This window comes from Malus domestica, chromosome 10 (assembly GCF_042453785.1).
Source record: "Malus domestica chromosome 10, GDT2T_hap1".
Lineage (NCBI taxonomy): Eukaryota > Viridiplantae > Streptophyta > Magnoliopsida > Rosales > Rosaceae > Malus > Malus domestica.
The window spans coordinates 20,995,529-21,022,841 of NC_091670.1; the positions used below are offsets into that span (position 1 = coordinate 20,995,529).

Below are 27,313 nucleotides of genomic sequence, written 5' to 3' on the forward strand. Positions count from 1 at the left end.
CATGAACGAATTGCATTACAAAATCATCGTCCGTGCAATACAGTAGACTAACCGTAACGAAGTGGGCTTGGGCCTCACACGCAGTAGTGTCAAAACTGGCAAACCCGTTGGTAGATCCGATAGTTGGCGGCAGGAAGACCAAATGACGAAACCACCCCTGAGAGACCGTTTCAGTGACCTCGTTGTCCGAAAATCAGAACCTTTCCCCAACGGCTACTTACAGAGAGCCAAATTTAAAACTTAACGACTCCTTCGCTCTTCAAACTCTCCTTCTCTGACCAAATCTCGCTTCCGCTGCCGCTCACGCAACCGCACACTCCTCCTCTCTCCCTCTCTCGTTCGCTCTGCGGAAATGGAAGAAGAAACTCAGAGTGTGGGGATTGAAGGCGGCCACGAAGGCGGGGACGAGTTCTACGAGAAGATCCAGGCCCCCAAGTTCGTTGATTTTACCGAATCCGACCCGCACCGACCCGACGACCGGTACTGGTTCTGCATGCGAGTCGGTTCGTTTCAATCTAACCCAGTATCCCATAAGTTTTATTTCTTCCCTTTGTTTTCAGTAATCAGAAAAAGCTCGTTTGCTTTCAAATTTTGAGATTTTTTAGCTTAAAGATGAAATTCTTTTTGTGATTGACTGAGTGTGGATTTTAGCTTTTACTCTGTTTTGATTTTAATTTCTACTCTGATTTGTTTGATTTGGAGCTCTCTGTTTGGTTGCTGAGAAAAATTGAGGGGACAAATTACTAAATTAGGTGATGGGTTTTTAGGAAATGAACAAAATCAACTCAAAGATAATTAATTTGAGTGGAGCTCTCTGTGTTTGGATGCTGAGAAAATTGAGGGGATAAAGTATTAAATTAGGTGACTTAAAGATCATTAATTTGAGTTTAATACTTTGATGGGTTGATCTAGTTGGCATTGGTATAAAAGCCCCCATTTTTGTGGTAATAAATTTTGAGTATGTTGGTGTTTGTTTTGTAGGATGTGATCAGAAGCATGAAGTAGAATTGGACTCTGAAGCAATTTACAAGAACTTCGTTCTTCGGGTGCGATTATAAGTTCCACGTTTTGTCTGAATTGGAATCACATTAGTTCACTTTATTGAGATATGAAAGTATTGGAGGTTTGCAGGTTATGGCAGCAAGAAGTCCTAATGTGAAACTTAGAAAAGCATTGGCCAGAAAAGCACCAAGGTATATTGGCAAAAGAAAAGCTCTCAGTTGGTCAAATTACAATTCCTTTTCCTGCTTTTGTGATGGGTCTTATAACAATTCCATGCTCCTTTTGTTTGCTATGTTCTAGTTTGAAATGCCCACTTACAGCTCCTGCAAAATCCTCCAAGCCTCGAGTATCAAGGTTGGCCCTGATTTCTTCCTTCTCTCATAAGATGGCTGATACCGAAAATAGAGCCAGAAAACCTCTTCATAAGATCTGTGCAACACCAAATGTTAAAGCAAAGAAACCGACTGCTGTGTCCAAGGCTCTCACTACTCAAAGAAATCAGAAGCCCGTCTCAAATTCAGAAACATTTCAAAGTGTTAGGAACCCCAAACTGAAGAACATTGTGGTCCCAAAGAATAGGCCGGTAGCCAAAGCTCTGGTCTTTCACTCTCCGAAGAAGCCTGTGAGAACCAAGGCTTCAATGGAGCGGAGTAGTCCTGTGGGAAAAATTTGTTCAGCTATGAAGAAACTTGAGATCACAAGTGGGAAGAAACATGTTTTAGGGTATAACAAGCCGTTGCCCTTAGATACCTCAAGAAAACAGTTTAGAGGGCGAGAGGTCAAAAGCCGGGTTTTTGATTCTTTGCGTTCTAATAATTGCAAGGGCCAGGAAGCCAAATCTTCGAAGAGAAAGAACATGGAAAAAGACTTGAAACAACATTGTGATCCTGCACCTCGTGAAGAGGTTGATGATAATGATTCCAGTGACATGGAAGTTGATAAAAAATCAAGGAAAGGTACATTGGAAGGGTTCTCCATGTCAGCGACTTCTCAGAGTGGTAGACTGAATGGTGAGAATCAAGTTGAAATCCTATCCGAGACCTTGAACGGTGATACTACCTCCTTGTCAGGTTCTGAAGAGAGGGATTCGAAAGAGAATTACAATAAGGAAAATGCCAATAATGGAAACGGTTATGAAGAGAAAACAAAGTTAAGATCAGAGAAGAGGAACACCCTTGAACAAGTTGATGACGATGATGATAAAGAAAATAATACAGCCTCTGATGAGAACAGGTGCGTGTACTCGTACATCTTTACTGTTCGTTTTTCTACAAATATTCTTTTTCTTAGAACACCATTGTAATGAAATTTTGACATTTGATGCAGAGAACTGAATATCAATGATCATTCCAAGAGGATAAATCTCGGCAAGCATGATGCTTCAAAAAAGTTACAGAAGGTTGCTTCTTATTACCCCTTGAAAATATACGAGAATATCATATCTTCGAAGTGTGTATGTTTATTCATTTCTCCCTCATGTTTTTTTATGCCTGTTAACATTTGAACAATGATGCAGGTCAATCAAGCAGATAAGATTCCGAAAGAAAGCTCCACATCTGCTGCCAGCAATGATCAAGGGGTGAAGTATAGGAAACCGAAGCCTACAAATCCCAAGCCTTTTAGGTTTAGAACCGATGTATGTGAAACCTGTTGTGACCAGTTTCTTTAATAAACAGGAATAACCTTGATGCTTTATCTGAAATGTTTTGGGTTCTTTTTAGGAAAGAGGGATGCTTAAGGAAGCAACTTCGGAGAAAAAAGTTCATGCACTGCTGAAGGAGATCACATTAGTCGGGACTCCAGGGGCAAAGTCCACAAGCAAACATCAGAATGTGATACAGGTAAGTCCGTAATTGAACTTTCGATTACCCCTTTTTATCATGTCATGAGTAAAGCTCAAGGCTAATGCATTTTTCGTTCCTGATCAGATAACTAAAAATTGCCTTGGACAAAGTGAACGTGAAAATGATACCCAGGGACACTGTGAAAAGAGATCAGACAGAAGAACACGACTGGAAGAAAATGTAAGTTAGTTGTCATAGGGAAGATAGAAATAGCATACTCTTGAAGGTTCCGTGTGTAGAGGTCTGACCAAGCTCATCTAATTTATGCAGGGTATGAAGGGAGCTACTTGTTTGAAGACCCCAAAAGCAGACTTTGAACGAAAAGCATCTGTGGTTACTCCAATAAGACGTAAAGTTTCTACATACGAAAAGGAAAGGGCGAGCCCTGAGAGAGTACACAAATCAAAGGAAAGGACTAAATCACCAATGGTGCAGCAAAGATCTGTGACACGGAGAGGGTGTCATTTATCATCTCAAATGACAGAGGATGTGTGTTCATCAAAACTTAATCGTACTAGCCTTCTCTTTTGCAGGGTAGGTTCAAGTAGAAAGAAGGCAGTGGTTTCCTCCAGGACACCTTGTCAGCTTAGTGTAATAAAGGAAACTTCATCAAGAAAGATAAGACCCAAGAAAGGTTCCGCTTCTTCCCCGGCAACCAAAGGTTCCGCTTCTTCCCCTTCCAGGTCATTGTCAAGAGGACGAAGGCCTACAACTGTTCCCAAAAACGACTCTTTGGATGTACCGAAGGCCTGCGCAGGGCTGCACAAGGAAAACGACTCTTTGAATGAACAGCAAAATTAGTCTTGTTTTGTTGTGTGATATCTGGTTTGTTCAATAATATCATTGAATTGTATTTGGTTGCGGGAATTGTCTATTTCCTTGGAAGCAAAAGGGTGTATTGAACATGAGAGGCTTGAATTGTATTTATTCATTCAAAGGAAACATGCAATATTTAGGGAACCTCGACAGTACGAGGAACTTGTCTTTCTTCATTATTTGTTGGCACTAAATTTTCTTGAAATAGAAGAGAAATGATTGATATCCTTTCCAACATTCAGTATTAATCAGTAGAATGTTTACTTCACGGCCCCCATCCAATTCCCCACCTCCGGGTTTCAGGGCATTGGAAAGCCGAATCCTCAAAGGGGAAACATTACACAGTTTGATACAATAGTTCAAATACTCCATGCAATTATGTGCATTCATCTGGAACCAACTGCACCCGGCAAACGGGAAGGCCGCTGCTTATTCTTTGGTATGCATTCTCGTCTCTCTCTTCCTATTGTCCTTTCTTCATGTGCTTCAGCTTCTCATTTGCAGCCACAAGTTCTTCAGCTATTCCTGGTTCATTAGCAGAATGCCCAGCATCTTGAACAACCTGTTACGAGCAAAATGGTTCAGTAACTTCATCAATCGAGTGCATAACAGTACTCATGATACAGGACGATATGCAATCAGTAAATAAAATATTTCTTGAATAACCCTTTCTATGTCAAATACACTGGCTTTGTTGGTAAATGATGAGACCTATCCATGGATTTGGCATGCAGCTACAGTATTTTTCCGCTCGCTTTGAAAAAAGTCAACTTCTTTACTGTATTAACCTGAAACCATATTACAGAAAAAATGGCCGACTTACTTTGAGATCAGCTTCCGGCCATGCTTTATGAAGATCCCAAGCTGACATCATGGGGCAGCACATATCATATCTTCCCTGTAAAGTCAATTGTTATAGTTCTTTCAACTCACAAGTGATACTACATTTACAATGAAAGGAATACATAAGAACATATGTTTCGAATGACTAACTGTACTGGATATGCAGATTCTGTTGGAACACATTTATAGTACTAATGGAGAAAATTTGCATCAAATAACTAAGTAAAATATCAAAATTTCATACAATATCAAATCTCAATTGCTAACTTGCTAGTACTCTATAAACCTTAATATTATTTATTTTTCATTCGAAACGAAACAAATTTTATTGCTGGAAACAATAAAATTACAGAGGGAGAGAACTAGATGGTCACAAGAAGGAAAGTACAAACAAAAATGAAATAAAGAAATAATTCATCTCTCAAGGCATGGTGCGCAAGCATCATACGCAAACTAAATGCATAAGAAAAGGGAAGCAAGCAATGGTACTCCACTTTCCATTTACACCGATGTCTTAGTTATGCTACTTATAAAACTTTAACTGATTCCTAAACCAAAAATATGACAGGGGAATAACATATGATAAATCATTACATCCCCAAATATCAAAGCCCAATCTGAAAAGATTGAATGTTTTCTGTTCCAATCAGAGCATGTCCTTGATGGTTCAAGAAATAATAAACTGCCTACCTGTACGATCATTGTTTTTATATGCCGTATCTTATCAATGTTATCTAACAGGAATCCATCTGAAGGGAAAAATCCTTTGTTCACGAAGTAATGATTTTCAATCCTTGCGAAGGCCTGGAGACAGGAAAGCGCGTCAAAAGAGAATTTCAGTCATCAGTGAATAAATTATGCAAGATCTTCTATACTAATCGGTAAATCAATGTACCAATGAAAACTTGTCGTCCTCCCCTCTCTTGATGTTCTCATTATTTGGAAGAAGATGGGCAGTCATCATTTCCCACATGGTCCATGCTCTAGCAGCTGCATACTACGAAATGCCCAAAGCCAGCATGGTCCTTTCAATAAGATGACCTTAAAACATTATTTAAGAAAGCCGGCATATGCCCAAAGCGAGGTAAGTCTTACTTGAATTTCTTGGTCATCGGAGTTCAATCTCTTTTTGTAGGCATCGACAAAACATCCCCTTTCATTTTCTGGAATAAGATCTCGAAATGGCTCCCACGCTGGATATTTGAAAACATCAGAAGCAATCAGTCACTATAAAACTAATAAATATGCCAAATAGCAGACATGAAATTATCAAGCAAATTTACTAGGGGAAAAAAAATCCTTCTTTGTTGATGATTTCTATAACTAGGAATCATTTACGTGTTCTATCAACTTCTAACATCACTACATCAGAAACGCAAGCCTCCAACAACCCCTTGTTAATAATGGAAATTCCACAATTGCACTTCTTATATGTTTAATGCAATTGTAAGAACAGTGCAGTAATCGTTCAGTGCAAAAAGGTTCTGAGAAACTATGAACATGTACTTGAAAATTATAAGAATTTAGGGGAGCAATCCATAAGGTAGATTATATGGTTCATGCCAACACAAATGAATTGTAGCATACCATCTGGGTATATGGCAGCAGCACCACCCTCATAAAACCAATCAATCTCCTTCTTTCTTAAAAGAAAAATCCCTCTAAGAACAATTCCAGTAACCTATACAAGCATGACAGAATAGTCAAAAGTTGTATCATATAGTAGAGAATTAAAAAGTGCAGATGACCTGTATCAAGAGAATCGGAATACCAACAAAAGAAATGTAAATCAACAAAACTATGCACCTTGTCAGGGTGTGATTGGCTATATGCAAGGGCAAGTGTGCTCCCCCATGACCCACCAAAAACCTGGATGAAATAACCAAAATCCTATGAATTTAGAGTCGGAAATATGAAAGAAGCATGCTTTTTCTTTATCGAAAGCTATAAACAACCTACTGACCTGCCATTCTGGAATTTCTAAGTGTTCCCTGAGCTTTTCAATGTCACTAATGAGATCCCATGTCGTGTTTTCAACCAAGCAAGCATGTGGGGTACTTTGCCCCGCACCCCTCTAGTAATAACGAAATAATTTCAGATATCAAGTGTAGGACGAACTAAAATGCATCTAATAACTAATCATAAAGGTTGAATTAGCAACCTGATCAAATAGAATGATCCGGTAAAACTCAGGATCGAAGAATCTTCGATTACTTGGTGAAGTTCCTCCTCCTGGACCTCCATGAAGAAAAACTACAGGCTGCAGGATAATTCACAAGATTTTAAACCAAAGACCAGTAACCCAACCCAACACCGTTAATATGGTATTTTCGACACAAAGCCGCCTTCTCCAGCAGAGTTCATTTCCATATCCTACTACTTTCCGAGGATTCAAAAATCCCCGTTTTCTAAAAAGACAGAATTTGAAATCTCAGATAACTGAAGAATCACACTCTAGTGAACAAAACTGAAAAACTTCAAATTTGTATCCGAAAAAACTACAAATTCGAACAACAATCTCACATGGCCGTCGGGATTTCCAGACTGCTCCCAATAGAGTGTGTGAATATCCGAAACCTTAAGAAACCCGGAACTGTAGGGCTCGATATTCGGATACAGGTTCCGGCTAAACTCGGGAAGTTCCTTATCCGATTCCATCGAATCGCTCGTTAGCTCCGGCTCGCTCTCGAAGCCCGCACTCTGCCGGCGCAAAACTGAATTCCGGGAATTCCTCTTCCCTGCATTCACAAACACGCCGTCAGTTTCCTACCAAATTTGGAGTTTTAGAGAGAGAGAGAGAGAGAGAGAGAGAGAGAGAGAGAGTGAGACCAGTGAGGTTGTTGGAGGAGAAGGAGAGAGAGGAAAGTGAGAAGGTGGAGATGGTGGTGGCAGTGAGGGGGAGGGAGGGCAAAAAATAGGAATCGGGACTTGACGCTTTTCCCAAGGAGGTGCCCAATCCGATCATTTTCTTTTCAAGTTTTTGGGGGGCGTTTGGGTATTTGGAATTCGGATTCCAAATTGGTGGAAGGGAATTAGGATAAAAACAAACTTAGAGGAGGTGAATTAGGATAAAAACAAAATTAGTGGAGGTGAATTAGGATAAAAACAAAATTAGGAGAAGGGAATCCAAATTAAAAAACAAACAAAAGAAAAAAAGAACATTGCTATTCACTTAACATGTGATATTCTTCTTAGTTATAGTCACTTAGTACTATAGTCGAACCATATTATTGCTATCCATTGTGAAGCTAAACCTATCTCCTCTCCTTAACATAGATAATATTGTTTGTTCAGAAGAAGAAAAAAAAAAAATGGTTTCACGCCTCTTTATGTGTTATGTTTTCTTTGACATATTGTTATTGTGTTGCACTAACAATATGGGTTGGGCACAAGTCGATTCGGTTTCAAATTCACTCTAAAACAATCAACGATTAATGCACATACACAATTTAGTTCGATTTGAACAAAACGATTTTCTAACACAAACGTGTTATGACCTGTCCTTAAATTTAGAAAATTTTAATCTCTGAAAGTGTATATCCCTCGAGAGAAAGTATTGACTTTTATTGACTATTGTGTCGTGACACTTACGAATTTTCAGCGTAATATATTCTCATAGTGTTCGTCAATACGAACGCGTGGGCAAAAGCGGAAAGAACATATCAATGGGAGTGTTAAAAACATGTCACAAGGATGGGAATACACGAGTCCTTGGAGTCTATTGACAATGATAGAGTTTCTGTAAATGGGACATGGACCTTATAAGAAGGGAGCGAGACCAAGCCAAGCCACTAGAAGAGGAAAAAATGGAAGAGAAGAGGCTATGGGAAGTGGTGAAGAAAGCTCCAAGCTGAGGACACAGCCCATTGATGACTCTAGGATAGTTAGGTACAATCTAATGTTCTTCTGTGTGGCATACGGTGTCTCGTGCCAAGTGAGAGTTGTGGCTGGGTCAGATTCCATAACCTCTGCTAATCTCCTAGTTGCCTTTCCTTCGGCATAGCAAGAGTGAATCCTCCCACCTCCCTCTAACGCTTATCTCTTTGCATTACTTAATCTCAATGATTATTTTAAGTTGCAAAACTTATGTTATGACAGCTTGACATGATTAATTCATGGGTTATTATCCATTAAGTGAGTCATGATTGTTCAAAGAGTAATGTTAGGGAGATTAAATTTACAAATTAAAGTATGTGTCACCAATAAGAATAAGCACGTTTATCAACGCTTAAATAAGAAACCAATCATTAACTTTCATGTCCTTTAGTTTTTAAAAATTTAATCTACAAATTTAGTCTCCCTAGCATTACTCTTGTTCAAGTATAATCCATAAGATAAACTGGATTGGTTTATGGAATGAATGAATGTTGAATTCATTAAATTCTGAAAAATAACATCATACAGGTTAGGCTTGAATGTTTGTAATTTTAGAGTGCATGTGCCATCAGCTGCAATTGATTTTCTGGAGTTCGAGATTTGAACTAATTCTCATAGATGTGAGGATGCTAGTAGCGTGAAATTCAATGTTGTTGAATATTTCAAGAATATATATATATATATATATATATATATATATATATATGTGTGTGTGTGTGTGTGTGTGTGTGTGTGTGTTATCTGTATATGCATATGCGTGCGTTTTGTATTGGCAGAAAATAGAGTTAGGTTATTGCACAACAATCATCTCTTCAATTTTTTTTTTTTTTAGAAAAGGTACGATATTAAACACTGCATTTTTTTACGTAAAACACTGCATTTTTTTCCATATACTCCAAAGAAGAATAAGGAATAAATTGAAACTATCTCTTCAAATTAAACACTGCATTTTTTTCATGTTTCCTGAAAAGAGATGATTTATTGTCAATAAGTGTATTCGTTCTCCTGGAACTAGATCCTATCTGGATCCCCTCATTGGGGATCCCGGGGATCAATTAATAATAACCGTTCATCAAAGATTGTGCGGTCACAATTGTTTTTATATATTTTTTACGTAAAACGAGTCTATTTTACTTTTGAAAATATAAAAAATATTAAATTGTAGCCTCACAATCTTTGATGAACGGTTGATCTTAATTAATCCCCCCGATCCCCAGTGAGGAGATCCAAAGAGGATCTAATTCCCCTTCTCCTAGCAAATATGACCTTTATGTTTTTTTTTTGGTCAAACAATAGATTTTGTTAGATTAGTCAACGATGGGGTTTGAAATGTCTTTTGGATAATGCTTTATTTATGTTCAAACAGACATGACCTCTTTGAACCAATAAGACTTCAAAACTTATGTATAATTAACTTGAACAACTGCAATTCTCTTTATATATGGTTAACATTGGAAGAAGAGAAGATTAATTCATTCAGAATTTTGTTGTCTACACAATTTCCTTGCTCTCTCTTCTCTCTCCATCGCATTCATACAATTTCTTTTTAGTTATTTCTAAAGGAATATAATTTAGTTTTGCTAAACGAATATTTCATACTTTGTTGTATCCTGAAAATGTGTTTGGACCCAATTTTGCACCATCGGTCCGTGCAATCGAGACCGCTAAATGAACAAGGTTCTAAGCCGTTGGATGTGAATATTAAGGTGATTTTCAATTACTTTACATTATTATGGTTACGATAAACCATGGTAATTAAATAGTTGGAATTATCCTGATCGTGATTCCTTATAATTTGAAGATTATGCCGTGCATTCATGTGTTGAATAAGGGTTAAAATAGTCAGCAAGTGAGATAAAGGTGAAATTAAATGGTATGCATGGAAGTGAAGTGATTGGGATGAAAGACATTTTGGTCAAAGGTCTATGTTCTGATAAACAGTGGGTGCTTATCTTGCTTAGGTACGCGGCTGCAGGTGATGAATGGTTGACTAACAATCAAATTGAGTTGGTTTGTGAATTTTCATGTGAATTAATTAAGATTGCATAGGGATAGGCATGCATGCGACATCTAAGGCAGAGACAAGCCCACGTGGCTCCTTGTTATCAACCTAGAGTCCCATTTGAGATGGAAATACATCTCATCAAGCACATCGTTTTATCATGAAATACTGTTTGCCTTCGCATGGGCACATGATAAAGATGTATGCGGTTACACTAAAGAGATTTGGATTTGATCGAAGTTTGAACGGTGGAAGAGTTTTAGTAGCATGGTGGAACTTTAGAACTTATCGACCGTATACTTGTCCCTATAAATATAAGACACCATGCAATATTCGGGGCCCCACCAATTCAACACACAAATTGCCCTGCGCAAACCCTCATTCTACGCGAAACCTCTCAACAACCTTGAGATTTTTATTTTCCTTTTCTGCCAACACATCTTCAGTTTGGATAAACAGCATTGTGAAGGCAACCAGCAATATCTTCAGTTTGGATAAACAGCACTGGAGTCGTAGAATCAGCCGATCAAAAAACATATTTAGTTTGGATAAATAGCACTGCTTCTTAACCGACTGATTACCTATCCAAGTCTCGGTCGAGAAGGATTTTCGAATCCTTATTGGCAGGTCATCTCATCAGCCTTATCGACGAAGTGAGGTGTTACAGGTTACTACATTCGGCACATTGTAAGCCGAATTTGATATTGAACTTCGTAGAACTAGCAGCCTTATCTTTAGGCTTTAGAACCCGAATGCCGAGACATGTTCCTTCCTCGCCCGCAGTCACAAGATCAAGAAGTCAGCAGCGTGCCCAACGCGACATCAACACATTTTACTCCCCGCCCGAGCTCAGCCGACGAGTTGGCACGCCCCGCACACAACCGAATGACGTAGTTAGCTTATTAATTACTCAGCCTGCGCGCCACGTAGGCTTGGTAGTTTTTAGGGTTAACAAAGTGATATGGCAATAACCATTTAGCAAACTCATTCCAGTAGGGGCAAATCTTTACTAATTAATAAAACACTCATTGTCAACCAAAATCCTATAAAATTACCAGTTTAACCCTCTAATTAGAACATAATATGAATAAGACATATGGGGCAAAAATGTAATTTCATACAACCAAATTTTACTTTTTTTAAGCCTCACCTACATGTAATCCTAACATATCTCTAATTAAAAACAAAAAATAAAATAAAAATAAAAATTTCCCACTCTCACATTCTCTATCACTCTCTTCCTCTCTCCTTCTATTTCAAAAAAAATAAAAAATAAAAAATAAAAAAATCTCACACACTTTGTGTGCGCCCATATGCTAGTAACACTTTAAGAAAACGATTCAAGTCATACCTCAAAGTCATTCTTCAATTTATTCTCTATATTTCTATATTTACTCCAACAAATGTGATCAATAAGGAATCAATGATGTAATTGGCATGACATTTCAATATAATAATTAGTTTACGTTCAAGTGGGAGAATGCAAGTTTTAACCTAATTGGACTTTTTTTTTCTTTAACAAATGATATAATCTACCCTATCTAAGGGGGTGGGGGAGTGGGCTAAGCCTCACAATAGGCTAGCAAAAATAAGTTTCAAATTCGCCTTTGACGAAAATCGAATCTAAGACCTCTCACTTACAAGTGAAGTGGAATACCACAAAACCTAATACTAAGTCACAAGTAACCTAATTGGACTTAAGTATCATTGATAAGGATGAAATGCAGTTGTCATTTGTACAAACTGATATGAGTTGTTAACTACTCATGCATGGGAAATTACTTTTGATCCACTACTCGATGAAACTACTCTTAACGGCTGAAAACCAACACTCCATGATAGATGGAAGTTGGTGAAGGTTATGCCTATAAAAGGATTCTCTACTCTCAGAGAAAAGTTCTTTGCACTAGGGTTCCATCAACTTTGGAACATTAAGTCTTAATGTGTAAAAGATATCCTATTCGATCATCATTATGGCTACTTCAGGTAACGTCGAGATCTTTATTAAGAAGGTAATCTGGAAAACTTGTTAAAACGATAACTAGAGTTTATATTTTTTTTTTTCCAACGGTAACAAAGTTTCTCCTTAGCATCACCCTTGTTCATCTCTGTGAAGAACAGGTTAGGTTTTGCACCACAAAATTCTATATTTCCATCCATGTTTTGGTTAAATTATACGATTTATTGCTGGGTTATTGTTCTAAGTTTTGATTACAATATCTTCAATACCAAATACTTCACTTTCCTTCATAAACGATGACTTTTCTAAAATGATTGAATGCATATATTCATTATTTCAAATATGATCGTTCAGATTACGTAAAATATGCGAGGCCCACTATTCTAATCCATCAATTGGATTTTTCTCTTTATGCATTTGATACCATGTTTATGTGCAAATGGCAATCCCTTTTAACATTGTCTGAAAATACATTCATATATAGACAAATTAATTCTAAAAACTCTATGACTCCATAACTCTGTTTTCAGCTTCTCCTGGGCAAAAACTCCAGCAGAACCTTAGTTACACAAACTGTAATCAGAACCTAACTAGCACTTTAATAATTTTTCATTGGTTTACAAATTATATTTGACGAATTCGTTCTGAATATGTATGGATGACGTACATGGAGGTGTACAACGGTGTACAGTGGCGAACAAGCGTTTTCGAACACCAAATATGGTGGTTTGAGATCCGTTTTTCAGTAGCCTTCGTAGTATTCGATTAGTTTACTAAGTAAAGGTTACGTGCACTTTAGAGAAGCTATCCCGAGGATTATAAAGAGCTTACGTTGAATTTCTCTTACCGAGGATGAGCTACGATTGACTTGATCCCTCACAGGCTACGTAGGCAATCTAACTTGAAAGTTAGATGCATCCATAAGATTAAATAAAATTAAATAATGTATCATGTCTCTTAGTTTGGGACGTGATATTATTATTATGATTCATTACGTTTATGAGAAAAAATAGATTTTATGAATTTAGAATTAGACATTCTAATGTATGATCGTATGCATTAGCTTACACGTGTATGGTTATATTATTCAGCTTGTCCTTACTATGGACATGATATTCAGCTTATACGTGTATGGTTATATTATTCAACTTGATCATACTATGGACATGGATTCAACTTACATGTGTGGTTATATTATTCAGCTTGTTCATAATACGGACATGGTATTTAGCTTACGCGTTTATGGTAATATTATTCAGCTTTACGTACTACGGACATGGTATTCAACTTACACGTGTATAATTTACATTCAGCTTGTACGTACTACAGACATGGTATTCAACTTACACGTGTATCATATACATTGACTTGTCTACGAACATGACATCCAACTTAAACATGTATGATATATACTCAGCTTGTCTACGAACATGACATCCATCTTACACGTGTATGATATACATACTCAATTTGTCTACTGACATGATATCTAGCTTATACGTGTATGATATATACTCAGCTTGTCATTATGTCGAGATTACTCAGTAATGACATGATTATACAGTTATATTCTCAGCTTGTCATTTCGAGACTACTTAGTAGTAACATGATTTTATTAATCAGTTTACAGTAGCTATGACTAGTGTATGATATTGTATGCTATGTTGATGTGTAAAATAACTTAACACACAAATTTAACCCTCTTGTTGACAATTGTAGTATGGATAAGTAGGGATCGTTCTGGACCGGGGATTAGGAGGGATTGCTAATCTACTATAAACAGACTTAGAAACACAAAAATAAACTTAAAAACACTTAACAAGACTCACAACAAAGTCACAAGACTCAAAACAGATTTAAAAGACTCAAAACTGCCTAAAAACAACACTAAGGCAGTTTCTACTACTAACACAAGTTTTGTACGAAAATTGATTATATCTTGACTCAAAACACTTAAAAACACAATCTAAAACAAGTTCTAACTAATATGACTCAATAAAGTAAAGTGGGGGTTGGTTTTGGACGAAAATAAGTAAAGCAAAACAAAAACAATTTAAACAGATTCTTAGACAAATTTGGATCAAACTATGGATGATGGGCTAGCTAGAGGGTTCTTCTCCACACATGACACACTTGCATACAAACCAATTTTCAGTTGTTCGTTCAATAAATCATGAAACTCAACACCCCAGGTTAATTAGGTCCGCTTAAATTAACCTTCAAGTTCTCCTTAAGTTATTGAATTGGATGGGAAAGCACATACAACAACTCAAAGCATTCTCTAAAAGTCCCCTACGTGATAAGCACAATAAAGGTACAATCAAAGATCATTAAGTTTCATGAAAACTATAAGCATTGACGAGACAATTGTTACTATGAAAAGCATGAAACTTTTGCCAAGAATTCACTTAACACGATCGTTTATAAGCGACCTCCACTACTTGCAAATATAAGTTTGTAACTATTAGGTGAAACTCCCTTATATTTTAGCTTCAAATCCTTGCATGAAAACTAAGTGTGCAGTCTTAATAAACATACAAGAATAAGTTATCAATCCAACGGTTAAGCAAATTGAATTCACAACTTATGAAATAACAACTGAAGGTAATCAATTCATAATGCAAATATAATCATGGTTTTGAATAGCCCCCTAGCCTAGAAGGGCTTAGTTCCTCATGTCCACAAAACAAAGGTACATAAATTTAGACATTGAAAACAAAGAATGAAAACACCTAGAAACGCTCCAACAATCCAACGTCTTGAATGGCAAGCACGCCCAAGCATCTCCTTCTTTCTTCTTTGCTGCGACACAAGGGTGTTTGGTGATGATTTGTGGTGAATTGTGGTGGTGGATGGATGTAGGTAGGTTATGGTGAATGGTGGAATGTTTTGTGGCTGCAACCAGGAGGTTTATTTAAAGGAAAACAGAAATTAAAACCCTAGGTTGATTAGGAAATCAGAAATTAAGTCTAAGGATTCTAGAATTAGGAAATAAAATCAGAAACTTAAAGGAAATAGGCAAGGATATGCGGCAATTACTTAAAACACAAAAGGAATGTGTTTTAAGTCAGATTTTGGGAAAGAAACCCTCCCCCTTGCACGGCAAGGAAGAGGAAAGGATGAGGGAGGTGCGGCTCATGTTTTAAGAAAGGAAACATGTCCTAAAACTAAAGGGAAATAGGTCTACTTGTGCGGCAAGGGTTTGGGAAAGGTCTAAGTGACCTAAAACTGATGGGAAAGAGGATCCCTTGCACGACAAGGAAGGGGGATTAAGGGAAAGGTGCGGCAAAGGTCCTAGAGTGGTTTAGGGCCTTTGTTTGGTGTCCCAAAGTGCTTAAAAGGTATTCAAAGTGGCTGGAAATTAAGGACATTTAGGAATAGGGAAGGTCAACCAAAATAGGAAACCTTGGCTTAACTTTCCTACTTCAAGTAGAAATCCTTGTTGGAGTAGGAATCCTTTGTTGGAGTAGGAATCCTTTGTTGGAGTAGGAATCCTTCTTCAATTAGGAATCCTTTGTTGATTAGGAATCCTTCTTGGATTAGGAAACCAACTTTCTTCAAGACTTCGATTCATCCATTCCTTTTGCTCCAAAAGGCTCCAATTTGCTTCTTTTTGCACATTTTGGCCTTAGAACCTGAAAACACACAAAAGTGACTTTAAACACTAAAATAGCTAAGTAAACACAACTTAAATGCACGAGAACAAGCCAATTAAGTAGCATAAATATGCTCCTGTCAAATTCCCCCACACTTAGCTTTTGCTAGTACTCGAGCAAAACAAACAAAAGAAAGGAAACAAAACGAAACAAACTAACCAAAACAAAACCTAAACCTTCCAACATTTGCCTCAGGGATTTCCAATGCACATGACATGTTAAAGATTGTTATCCCCACAGATTTAAGTTTTCTTTACTCGTAAGCACATACTTAATTAAAGCCACTACTTACTAGTTCACAAGTAATCAATTAAAACAATGCTTTGAATGTAGTAACATGCCTTAGAGAATTCCCTCAATTCCTTACAAGATATACACTCTATTTTCACTCAGATTTTCTAACTCCACACCCTACACTAGTCATATGTGAGAAGATTGATGTAGATACGAAAACGAATGCTCACATATATGTTTCACAAAGAATGCAATTTCTAGAGTTAAGAAGCATGTTTAGATATGATCTCATGAATGGAATGCTACTACTTAGATGCGAGAACCAGTGACACCATATGCTCATACCAAATTCAAACTCCACAAATTGAAACACATAACACTCAAGATAGAAGTTAAGGGTTGTACTGGGGCTTGGGGTGTTGGTTAACAAGGAAAGGATAGGCAAAAACAAACGTTCTTCAAGCGATAGTAAGCAAAACAATGAAATTGAGACTCAGAATTCACTTAAATTGCAGAAATTAACTTTAACACACAAGGGGGAGACTTAAACAACTCCTTAGGGCCGAATTCATTGTTTTGGACCCTCACTTCAACAATCAATACTTTGGAACTCTTTTTCTCAACTTTTCAACTCTTTTTTTCATACTTTTCACACTTTTCTTTTTTTTTTCCTATGGCACACTAATTCACATGAGAACACTTCCCCCACACTTGTTTTCTGCTAACATCAAAATGAATTCCCTCTAAGTCATGCTTCACTATTCTTTAAGAACAAGGGTGTGGACAGTCCTAATCTAGGCTAGGTAGGGATAATGTGGTTAACAAAGAAAATAGACTAACGAAGGCTCAAAGGGGGTTAAACCTACAAAACATATGACAAAAGGGATAGGCTTTTTGGCTTTGGTGCTAACTAAACAACTTCATCTTGAATATGTGTTATGCACTCAATATCATGCTTTGAATGGAACAGGCATGAGTTCTAGTATTTGGATTTATAATGATGAAACGCATTCTAAGTAGCAACCAAGCAAAGAATGATGAGATCATGCAACGACTTTAGAAAACAAGAATGCACAGATTAATAACTCTCTAAATAACGTTTAGGCTCAAGTCTCACAAGGATGTAGTGTTAGTTTGAGTTCCTTCCTTCAAGCATGTTACAAAAACTGATTTTTTTCCTTTTTTGATTACATGTGAATTCGTAAACTATAACTACAACCAAGTATAAACCAAAGAGCATATCAAACTTCCATCCATGTTTATAACTTTCTTTAACAGTCATGCACTTAAAAACCAAATCCTTATCATTGTGTTGGAAGGTACCCTAAGACACAAACAAACACACAAAAACAACTCTTTTTGGCTTTTCAAAACACTTTTTTTTCAAATTTTTATGTGATTTTCGGAGTTATATGTCAAAACACACTAAAACACACCAAAACTGCTTAAAAACACTTAAAAACAGCAAGGAACAAGTCTATAAGTAATTGGTGATAAAATCCCACGAGTTTGCATAAAAAACACTTAGTTACCCCCCACACTTAAATCAAACATTGTCTTCAATGTTTCAAGCATAAAGTTACACAAAACACAAAGAAACCAACAAACAGCAACTTAAATAACTAAACAGGGCAGATTAGAAAACAGCAACAAAGAGAAGGGTTTGAGGAACGCAAATCTGGAATTGGAGTGATTCCTAGGGCTTCCTTTGTTGAATGCATGGGTTGCCTCCCAAGAAGCACTTGCTTTAACGTCTTGCAGCCGGACGATACTTCTCTTTAAGCTCCCCTAGGTCCCATAGCATGGAATTGATCCTTGAATGGAAGGTGATACTTGAAGTGATCCGGCAATGGTTTAAATTCGAGAGTGGGTGCCTGAATCATTAACAACATGTAAGTATAAAACGTAATGGAAATTGGAGAAGGTGACTTACTTGCTTTGTCCGACAAGAACTCAATGACAAACACCACTTCTTTGAAAGTTTCAGGGACTTTGAATTTGGCCAGATTTACTACGATGGTTGTGATTTGTCCCGTGTCATCAAACTCAACTTCTTTGGACTTTGTTGTTTCAACTACGTCCTCTTTGATGAATTCTTGATATTCTCCAACGACTACTTTCTCTTGAATCATTCTTCTTGGTGAACAAGGTTCTTTGAATACTTCAACACAATCTGGAACTTGATTTGATGTGCCAAGTATTGGGATATCACTTTGCCTCTTGGAAAGAGCTTCCACAATGTCTTTTTCACTCTCTTCTTGCTTGGGAATCAAAAACTTGCGAGGAAAAGGGACATTGGGTGAAATAGGGTTAGAATTAACGAAAATTGGACCCAACTTACCTATATTGGACAGTGGTAGAACATTGGGAGGTTGCGGCAAGGGTAGTGGAGCAAGGGTAGGCTGCGGCAAGGGTGGTTCTTCCCTTGTCGTGGCCTTGTCATCCTCTTCTTCTTCGAACAACAGCTGTTCATCCATGTTTTGGATTGGTTTGGACGTTTTTGGGCTTGTTCCAACCTCCATGCCACTTTCCAAAGTGATAGCATCATGGATTTCAAAATTTTCCTTCGAATTTTCAATAGTTGAGTTGGAAAGTTCACTTTGCTCTTGAATTTGTGCCATGAACTCCATAATCTCTCCCATTTGATTCTTCAAGTTATCCACTCTTTTGTCTTGATTTTGTTGGTCCTGCGCCAAAGAGGTTAGTAATTGAAAAATTTGATCATTATCCATGGACATTCTTGAACTTGACTGGAATTGTTGTGGGGGAGGTTGTGGTGGCTGCATAGGCGTGGTGTAGAACTCCTCATATGGCTGCCAATATGCATCTTGTTGAGCCTCCTTAGCTTGATTTTGTGAGCCTTGCACCAAAGAATTTAATTCATTAAGAATTTGATTATAATCTATTGACGAACCTGAGTTTGATTGAGCATATTGCATAGATCTTGAATAGAACTCCTCATATGGCTGCCAATATCCTTCGTGTTGATCTTGTTGATATTCCCACCACATAGAAGTTGAATGATCACTCCAATCTCTTTGTGGACATTGATTGGCTTGATATCCTTGCCTATAAGACGCACCAAATGTAGGGACACTTTGCATTGTGGTCCTTTCGACATACTGCGACAATTGTGAAGTAAGATTTGCTAATTGAGCTTGAATGCTAGCAAAATCCATGTCTTACTTCTCTAGTACCTAAAATCAAAGAAAGAGAACTAAATCAAATATCAAAAGTAACACAAAACAAGGAAAACAAAACTAAGTCAGAAACTAAAACAGAAACAAACTAAACAAAAAGAAAAGAACCAAGGGATTAGCAAAGTTGCTAATCCCCGGCAACGGCGCCAAAATTTTGGTGAGTAAAATTACTAAACACACAAATTAAACCCTCTTTTGTCAAATTGTAGTAAAGATGTAAGTAGGGATCGTTCTGGACCGGGGATTAGGAGGGATTGCTAATCTACTATAAACAGACTTAGAAACACAAAAATAAACTTACAAACACTTAACAAGACTCACAACAAAGTCACAAGACTCAAAATAGATTTAAAAGACTCAAAACTGCCTAAAAACAACACTAAGGCAGTTTCTACTACTAACACAAGTTTTGGACGAAAATTGATTATATCTTGACTCAAAACACTTAAAAACACAATCTAAAACAAGTTCTAACTAATATGACTCAATAAAGTAAAGTGGGGGTTGGTTTTGGACGAAAATAAGTAAAGCAAAACAAAAACAATTTAAACAGATTCTTAGACAAATTTGGATCAAACTATGGATGATGGGCTAGCTAGAGGGTTCTTCTCCACACATGACACACTTGCATACAAACCAATTTTCAGTTGTTCGTTCAATAAATCATGAAACTCAACACCCCAGGTTAATTAGGTCCGCTTAAATTAACCTTCAAGTTCTCCTTAAGTTATTGAATTGGATGGGAAAGCACATACAACAACTCAAAGCATTCTCTAAAAGTCCCCTACGTGATAAGCACAATAAAGGTACAATCAAAGATCATTAAGTTTCATGAAAACTATAAGCATTGACGAGACAATTGTTACTATGAAAAGCATGAAACTTTTGCCAAGAATTCACTTAACACGATCGTTTATAAGCGACCTCCACTACTTGCAAATATAAGTTTGTAACTATTAGGTGAAACTCCCTTATATTTTAGCTTCAAATCCTTGCATGAAAACTAAGTGTGCACTCTTAATAAACATACAAGAATAAGTTATCAATCCAACGGTTAAGCAAATTGAATTCACAACTTATGAAATAACAACTGAAGGTAATCAATTCATAATGCAAATATAATCATGGTTTTGAATAGCCCCCTAGCCAAGAAGGGCTTAGTTCCTCATGTCCACAAAACAAAGGTACATAAATTTAGACATTGAAAACAAAGAATGAAAACACCTAGAAACACTCCAACAATCCAACGTCTTGAATGGCAAGCACGCCCAAGCGTCTCCTTCTTTCTTCTTTGCTGCGACACAAGGGTGTTTGGTGATGATTTGTGGTGAATTGTGGTGGTGGATGGATGTAGGTAGGTTATGGTGAATGGTGGAATGTTTTGTGGCTGCAACCAGGAGGTTTATTTAAAGGAAAACAGAAATTAAAACCCTAGGTTGATTAGGAAATCAGAAATTAAGTCTAAGGATTCTAGAATTAGGAAATAAAATCAGAAACTTAAAGGAAATAGGCAAGGATATGCGGTAATTACTTAAAACACAAAAGGAATGTGTTTTAAGTCAGATTTTGGGAAAGAAACCCTCCCCCTTGCACGGCAAGGAAGAGGAAAGGATGAGGGAGGTGCGGCTCATGTTTTAAGAAAGGAAACATGTCCTAAAACTAAAGGGAAATAGGTCTACTTGTGCGGCAAGGGTTTGGGAAAGGTCTAAGTGACCTAAAACTGATGGGAAAGAGGATCCCTTGCACGGCAAGGAAGGGGGATTAAGGGAAAGGTGCGGCAAAGGTCCTAGAGTGGTTTAGGGCCTTTGTTTGGTGTCCCAAAGTGCTTAAAAGGTATTCAAAGTGGCTGGAAATTAAGGACATTTAGGAATAGGGAAGGTCAACCAAAATAGGAAACCCTGGCTTAACTTTCCTACTTCAAGTAGGAATCCTTGTTGGAGTAGGAATCCTTGTTGGAGTAGGAATCCTTTGTTGGAGTAGGAATCCTTCTTCAATTAGGAATCCTTTGTTGATTAGGAATCCTTCTTGGATTAGGAAACCAACTTTCTTCAAGACTTCGATTCATCCATTCCTTTTGCTCCAAAAGTCTCCAATTTGCTTCTTTTTGCAGACTTTGGCCTTAGAACCTGAAAACACACAAAAGTGACTTTAAACACTAAAATAGCTAAGTAAACACAACTTAAATGCACGAGAACAAGCCAATTAAGTAGCATAAATATGCTCCTGTCATATGTCACCAGAGTTAATAGCAAGTGCAATGAGCATATTTGATGTGGAGGCATCTTCCCAAAGCTCTGATGAGTTATCCACTCAGCTTTATTAATAGAACTTGCATTTTGGCAAATAAGGCTTTTTAGCCAAAATGATCCCTGAGATTGCATAACTCCTCACTTTGATCCTTGAGATTTGAAATCGATAGAATTGATCTATGAGTCTGTCAACAATCAATCATTTTGGTCATTCCGTGAAAAATCTCCATAAAGTAAGGATAAATGATAAAAAACCCCTCAATTTTTGTCAAACATTTTGGCCTATTGTTTTTTATATTTAGGGTAATTTTATCATTTTGATTCTTATTTAACATAATTTTTCACTGAATGACCAAAATGATTGATGGTGGACAATCTCAGGGACTAATTCTATTGATTTCAAATCTCAGGGACCAAAGTGAGGAGTTCAGCAAATCTCAGAGACCATTTTGGCTAAAAAGGTGTGGCTTTGGGGGATGTTTTGAAATAAATGTGGGTAATTGCAAGTATTTTAATTTAGGCTTATCCCTATTTTAGGTGATGTTCTGCCAAATGTTTGGTAGATTTTATTAATTGATAACTTTAGTTATGTTTTCATACATATCATGGCTTGGTCACGCACCCATGTGATGACCGGTTTGGTGTCCACTAGAGATCGGGTCGGAGTGTGTCAAACGAATAAAACCAGTCCAAAGATACTTAGGTTTGAATCAAAATGATTCGGTTGTAGACTTGCAGTGGCAAAATAATCGTGCCGGCTCGCCGAGGATCCAAGCATACCGTATTTATGAGCTGGACCAAAACGAACTGAGAAAATGGTTATGTGGTAACTCCCTTTTTTCATACTCATAGCCTTGGTTTTCTTGTTCGATACAAATCTTGAAGTCAACAAAGATGTTGCATTATTGCAATTCCATGATTGTCTAATGTTGTATAAAAGATGTTGCATTATTGCAATCCTAAATGTTACAGAGCAACCCCCTCTCCCTCTGCAATTATCAGCAAAGAGAAGAGGAGAGAGAAAAAAGCACTAATCTCATGTCTTCTTGAATTGCGTATTCTGATCTATATTCCCCTTCCCTTCTGTTGTGCGTTTATTTGAGGGGCACCTTGGGCTATATGTTTCCATACCTCTAAGAAAAAAGCCACAAACTACTGGACTTACACAACATTTCACCTCCCAGCTACAACTAACTTTTATATATCAACTGTGGTACTTCTGTTCCATCTGATGGCTATTTTTCAACTTCTTTTGCAGTGCTTATGCAGGTGAGTTTATAAGGCTCTGCCTCTTCCAGCATTTGAACCACCATTCTCATGGAGGGTCTTAGAACCGGCACCTTGGCAGTGCAGCGGACTGCGATGCTCAAAACATTGATGGCATCTTCTTTGAGATCGTCAGAAATGCTCGTGTCCACCAATTCAAGCACACTATCATCGCACTGCATTTTGCTGTATACCCAGCTCACTATATCATTGTTCTCTCCGAACGCTGCCTCAACCGGCTCCTTCCCGGTGACCAACTCCATCAACACCACCCCGAAGCTATAAACGTCACTCTTCTCATTGATCTTGCAGGTATATGCATACTCTGAACAACCAAAACAAAAATAGATTTTATCAGATTTCAGTGTCATTTAAAATTGCCCGTTACGTTTTTACATTCTAATTCATGAAATAAACTATTTGCGAAGATGGGGGTGTAGCCACATTGGCAACACCCAAGTTCGAATCTCCCTTCCTGCAATTTAGATTAGTTTAAAGTAAAACATCGGTTGTATGTCAATAATTACCTGGAGCTATGTATCCAAGTGTCCCGGCAATGACCTGAGTGCAATCTACACCAGCCTGCATAATCTTTGCGAGACCAAAATCAGCAATTCTTGGCTTCCAATCTCCATCCAGCAGAATATTACTAGACTTCACATCCCTGTGTATCACAGGTCTATGACTGCTACCATGGTGAAGATACTCCAACCCCCTCGCAGCCCCCACCGCAATCTCATACCTCACCTCCCACCCCATCTTCATCTTCTTACTTGTGTGCAGCTGATCATATAAGCTCCCGTTAGGAAAGTACTCGTAAACCAGAAGATTACTATCCTCACTTGATATGCTGCAGTAAAGCTTCACCACATTCACATGCCTCAGAGAGCTCAGTGTAGCCACTTCTGAGTCATACTCTGATGACCTCGATTTAGACTTCTTCAAGATGGAAGCACTGCTTCGGTAGCTTTTTCTGTCACCTGAGTCTGAAGTGGTCCAAATGTGCTTTACAGCGAGTTCTTTCCCATCACTCAATACAACTTTGTATACATTCCCTGACCCTCCTTTGCCAATTAAGTTCTCAGCTTTCACCGAGTCTAAGATTTCCTTCTCTGTAAAGCTTAGCACATGGTACGGCTTCATAGTCCATGAATTGCTCTTCAATGAATGGTCAAGATTGCTCCTCCTCAGCTTCAAGAGCAAGAACAAACCGAGCAAAACAAGCACGACAAGTACTGAAGCAATGAAACTGGACAAGAATATCCGGGGTCGGCTAGAAGTGCCAGACTTGAAAGGACAAGACCTCACATTTTCCATGTTCTGACTGCACAAACCCGGATTTCCATCAAAGCTTTCATTGAAGGCCCGAATTGACAATGCTTCGGGGATTCGACCAATCAACTGGTTATTTGTCAGATCAAGAAGGCTGAGTTTTAGGGACGACAAAGTAGCAGGAATTTCGTTGGAAAGCCGGTTTCCAGATAAGTTCAAGGAATTCAGATTATGCAATGATCCAAGACTTGATGGGATTTCGCCAGAAATATAGTTGTGGGCAAGGTTTACTTCAGAAATACCAAAACATGAGCCTAATGATTCCGGCATAGTACCAGACAGCTTATTTTGGTCCAAATCAAGACTGCTTAATTTCTTCAAACTCCCAATTGTTTCTGGGATTTTCCCACTAAATTGGTTCACACTCATCTGAATTGTGATCAATGAGGTAGCTTCAGACAAAGCATCTGGCAATTCACCCGAAAATCGATTATTCGCTAAAAGCAATAGTGACAGAGAGTTTGCCTTACCAATTTCTGGTGCCAGAGGACCTTCAAACTGATTCATAGAAAGATCAAGGACAACAACATTTGGCAAGCTCCATAATCCAGCAGGGATAGAACCCGAAAGCGAATTTTTACTCACACGAATCCGAACCAAAGACTTACAATTGGCATAGCTGTCAGGAATTCCACCTGTGAAATTGTTCTGCAGCAGGAGAAAATCAATCATTTTCCCATTGCTACACATTCCGGGCGGTATAGCACCAGTCAGATAGTTCTCCGACACGTCAATGTAATCCAATCCCGCCCAAGAACCGAGCTTTTGAGGAAGAGCACCGGCGAGCTTGTTCCTGTAAAGTGAGAGCTTGGCAAGGTTCTTCAACTCCCCAAACTCCGCCGGAACCTCGCCTTCTAATCGGTTTTCGAACAAATGCAGAGACTCGAGCTTTGTCAAGAACCTCAGCTCAGAGAGGCCACCTTCAAGCTTGTTAGCTGAGGCATCAAAATTGACAAGGCTTGTGAGGTTGCCGAATCCAACCGGTATTTGTCCGGTCAGAAAGTTTCGGTAAAGCTCGAGCTGCCATAGCTTCCTGAGATTTGAAATTCTCTGGGGAATCTCTCCGGACAGTTGGTTGTCCGAAATCTCGAGGTTTTCGAGCAGAGTGAGGTTTCCGATTCCATCTGGGATTTTTCCGGCGATGCTGCAATTGGAGAGGTACAGCCAGTAAAGCTTATCAAGCCTCACAGTTTCTTCAGGAAATGAAGTTTGATCAAAAGGGTTGTCGCCGAGGCTCAAGAAAGTTAACCTGGTCAGGTTCTCCAGGGATTTCCACGGAAATTTCCCGGAAAATCCGCTGCCATTGAGACTCAGGAGGGTTAATTTTGTTAAAGCAGACAAGTCAGGAACTTTTCCAGTAAACGAATTTTTACCCAAATCCAACTGCTCCAAGCTCGTGCAGTTTTTCAGGTCGTCCGTGAGGCTTCCGTACAAGCCATTGGATCCCAAAGAAAGCTTTTTTAACGATGGAAGCGAGCAGATTGCGTGCAGTGGAAGAAACCCAGAAAGGTTTTGCTGCGAGAGGTTGATTTGGGAGACGAGGCCGTCGGAGCTGCAGACGATGCCGGTGAAGTTGCAGACGCCATTGGGTGGTGCCCAAGAAGTGAAAAGACTTGGGTTTGAGTTTTCAAGGGATTGCTTGAGGTTTAAGAGCGGTTGAAGCTCGTCGGATGTGGATGGAGAAAACAGGGAGATGAAGAGGAAGAGCAGAGGGAGGAGGATGGTTGTCGTCGTCGGACGGAGTCTCTGCCGGAACGACATGACGTCCGGTGGAGGTGGTGGCCAAGGGGGAGGTGCCAGCTTTTGGTTATGGAGAAGTGAATGAAGTGGCAAGTCGGAAGTCGAGTGGGAAAAGGTCGCTTGGAATAAGAGGTAATGTGTTCCCACTGTGATAGGGAATTCACGTGCTTAGTAAGCAGAGTGCGGGGGAAGAAAATTTCGGTACGTAAAGTAAGTTGAAGTTGGTATTAGATGCACGTGCTTATTAGGAAAAGTAAAAGAAAATCAAATGTCTGATTTGGACAGACAGAGGCACGGACAGAATGCTGTCTACTAGCCGGTCATGTTGACTGAGCTTCCCCCTTTCTGCCACGTGTAATAGCGTAAACTGCCATGTCAGCACCCCCGGTAAATTACCTGGAAGCCTGCCTGGAATGCAACCATATATTATCATGTATGGAACAAATTCACCGATAAATAACGCCTCAATTCAATAATGTATTGTTATATTGAAACAAAAACTTACATATAACAATCTACTATTACACAAAAATTATCACATAACAATGAATTTATTCTATATAAGTCATTTCCATATAATCAAACCCTTTGAAAATTCCACACGCGATGTTAAAGAAAAACATGCAGATAAGATTAAAAAGCAAGTTGAAGTTGACAGAGTTGGATTCCTAGCTAGCTAATTGTAATTGTATTTAGTTTACAATGATTAATTATGCTTCCAAAGTCTCGGAGTGGTTGGCTGCATAAGTCCTTGTCTCCTCGTGTAGAGAGAAAAATGGACAATACGGTGTTGACTGTGAACACTACAAATGGTTTGAATCTTGCTAACGCTCAGCTAAGTCTTGAAACTTCGTGCTGGCCGTTCCCTCTCTCATTAGAAAAGGCACACATGTAATGTTGGAAATTATATATTATAAAATATTGTGATATATAATTTTAATAATTGAATGAAAAATAGTGTTAACAATATTTCTTAGAACGATTATGTTATTTAGGCGCATTTTCTTGTCAAATGATGTATACCTATAGATGAAAAGTTACATCTCTTTAACAAGAAGAACTTGGGTTCTATATAAACTCATGAAATCATTATCATTAAGAATAGAAAATTAGAGTTAATTTTTACTCTTGAGAAATAGGGTTTCCCCAAGTACGGAATATATAAAGTTCGCCAGAATCCGAAGATTGAAGTGTTTTGACTTTGGATTATAGATTGTTGAATCATGCGAGACGGACGCCTACCAAACTACAAGCACAAGAGTAGGGGTGAAATTCTGTCTTTAGGACATTGCA

The 27,313-nt window shown here is 38.2% G+C and overlaps 3 protein-coding genes across 7 annotated transcripts; 1 reads left to right on the top strand and 2 right to left on the bottom strand.

Moving 5' to 3' along the window:
- Nucleotides 1-212: 212 nt before the first annotated feature.
- LOC103445173 (uncharacterized) lies at nucleotides 213-3,890 on the top strand. 5 transcript variants are annotated; one of them, XM_008384159.4, is made up of 10 exons: nucleotides 213-503; nucleotides 982-1,046; nucleotides 1,132-1,193; nucleotides 1,303-2,235; nucleotides 2,329-2,401; nucleotides 2,519-2,638; nucleotides 2,724-2,843; nucleotides 2,931-3,026; nucleotides 3,117-3,304; nucleotides 3,380-3,890. In XM_008384159.4, exons 1-10 carry the CDS (start codon nucleotides 353-355, stop codon nucleotides 3,645-3,647), a joined length of 2,076 nt encoding a protein of 691 aa, XP_008382381.1. In that variant the 5' UTR covers nucleotides 213-352; the 3' UTR covers nucleotides 3,648-3,890. The 5 variants fall into 5 exon arrangements, with proteins under 5 accessions (XP_008382381.1, XP_008382380.1, XP_070661717.1 ...); XM_008384158.4 differs by having other exon boundaries at nucleotides 3,117-3,890; XM_070805616.1 differs by lacking the exon at nucleotides 2,931-3,026.
- LOC103445172 (proline iminopeptidase) lies at nucleotides 3,857-7,539 on the bottom strand. The gene is made up of 11 exons (XM_008384157.4): nucleotides 7,335-7,539; nucleotides 7,029-7,243; nucleotides 6,667-6,765; nucleotides 6,469-6,579; nucleotides 6,312-6,374; nucleotides 6,093-6,186; nucleotides 5,601-5,698; nucleotides 5,401-5,502; nucleotides 5,196-5,309; nucleotides 4,486-4,560; nucleotides 3,857-4,224 (listed from the first exon to the last, which is right to left on the bottom strand). The coding sequence occupies exons 1-11, from the start codon at nucleotides 7,468-7,470 to the stop codon at nucleotides 4,126-4,128; spliced, it is 1,206 nt and encodes a 401-aa protein (XP_008382379.1). The 5' UTR covers nucleotides 7,471-7,539; the 3' UTR covers nucleotides 3,857-4,125.
- A 15,022-nt stretch (nucleotides 7,540-22,561) lies between these two features.
- Nucleotides 22,562-26,478, bottom strand: LOC103445171 (receptor-like protein kinase 7). The gene is made up of 2 exons (XM_008384156.4): nucleotides 23,476-26,478; nucleotides 22,562-23,273 (listed from the first exon to the last, which is right to left on the bottom strand). The coding sequence occupies exons 1-2, from the start codon at nucleotides 26,039-26,041 to the stop codon at nucleotides 22,918-22,920; spliced, it is 2,922 nt and encodes a 973-aa protein (XP_008382378.1). The 5' UTR covers nucleotides 26,042-26,478; the 3' UTR covers nucleotides 22,562-22,917.
- Nucleotides 26,479-27,313: the final 835 nt, after the last annotated feature.

Excerpts from the sequence above, each read along its gene's own strand:
- LOC103445173 (XM_008384158.4), top strand. The coding sequence starts at position 353 with ATGGAAGAAGAAACTCAGAGTGTGGGGATTGAAGGCGGCCACGAAGGC. Across the intron at positions 1,047-1,131 it reads ACAAGAACTTCGTTCTTCGG|GTTATGGCAGCAAGAAGTCC; the intron begins GTGCGATTATAA and ends GGAGGTTTGCAG. Across the intron at positions 2,236-2,328 it reads ACAGCCTCTGATGAGAACAG|AGAACTGAATATCAATGATC; the intron begins GTGCGTGTACTC and ends CATTTGATGCAG.
- LOC103445171 (XM_008384156.4), bottom strand. The coding sequence starts at position 26,041 with ATGTCGTTCCGGCAGAGACTCCGTCCGACGACGACAACCATCCTCCTC. Across the intron at positions 23,274-23,475 it reads ACTTGGATACATAGCTCCAG|AGTATGCATATACCTGCAAG; the intron begins GTAATTATTGAC and ends TTGGTTGTTCAG.
- LOC103445172 (XM_008384157.4), bottom strand. The coding sequence starts at position 7,470 with ATGATCGGATTGGGCACCTCCTTGGGAAAAGCGTCAAGTCCCGATTCC. Across the intron at positions 6,580-6,666 it reads GGATCATTCTATTTGATCAG|AGGGGTGCGGGGCAAAGTAC; the intron begins GTTGCTAATTCA and ends CGTTATTACTAG. Across the intron at positions 6,375-6,468 it reads TAGAAATTCCAGAATGGCAG|GTTTTTGGTGGGTCATGGGG; the intron begins GTCAGTAGGTTG and ends TATTTCATCCAG.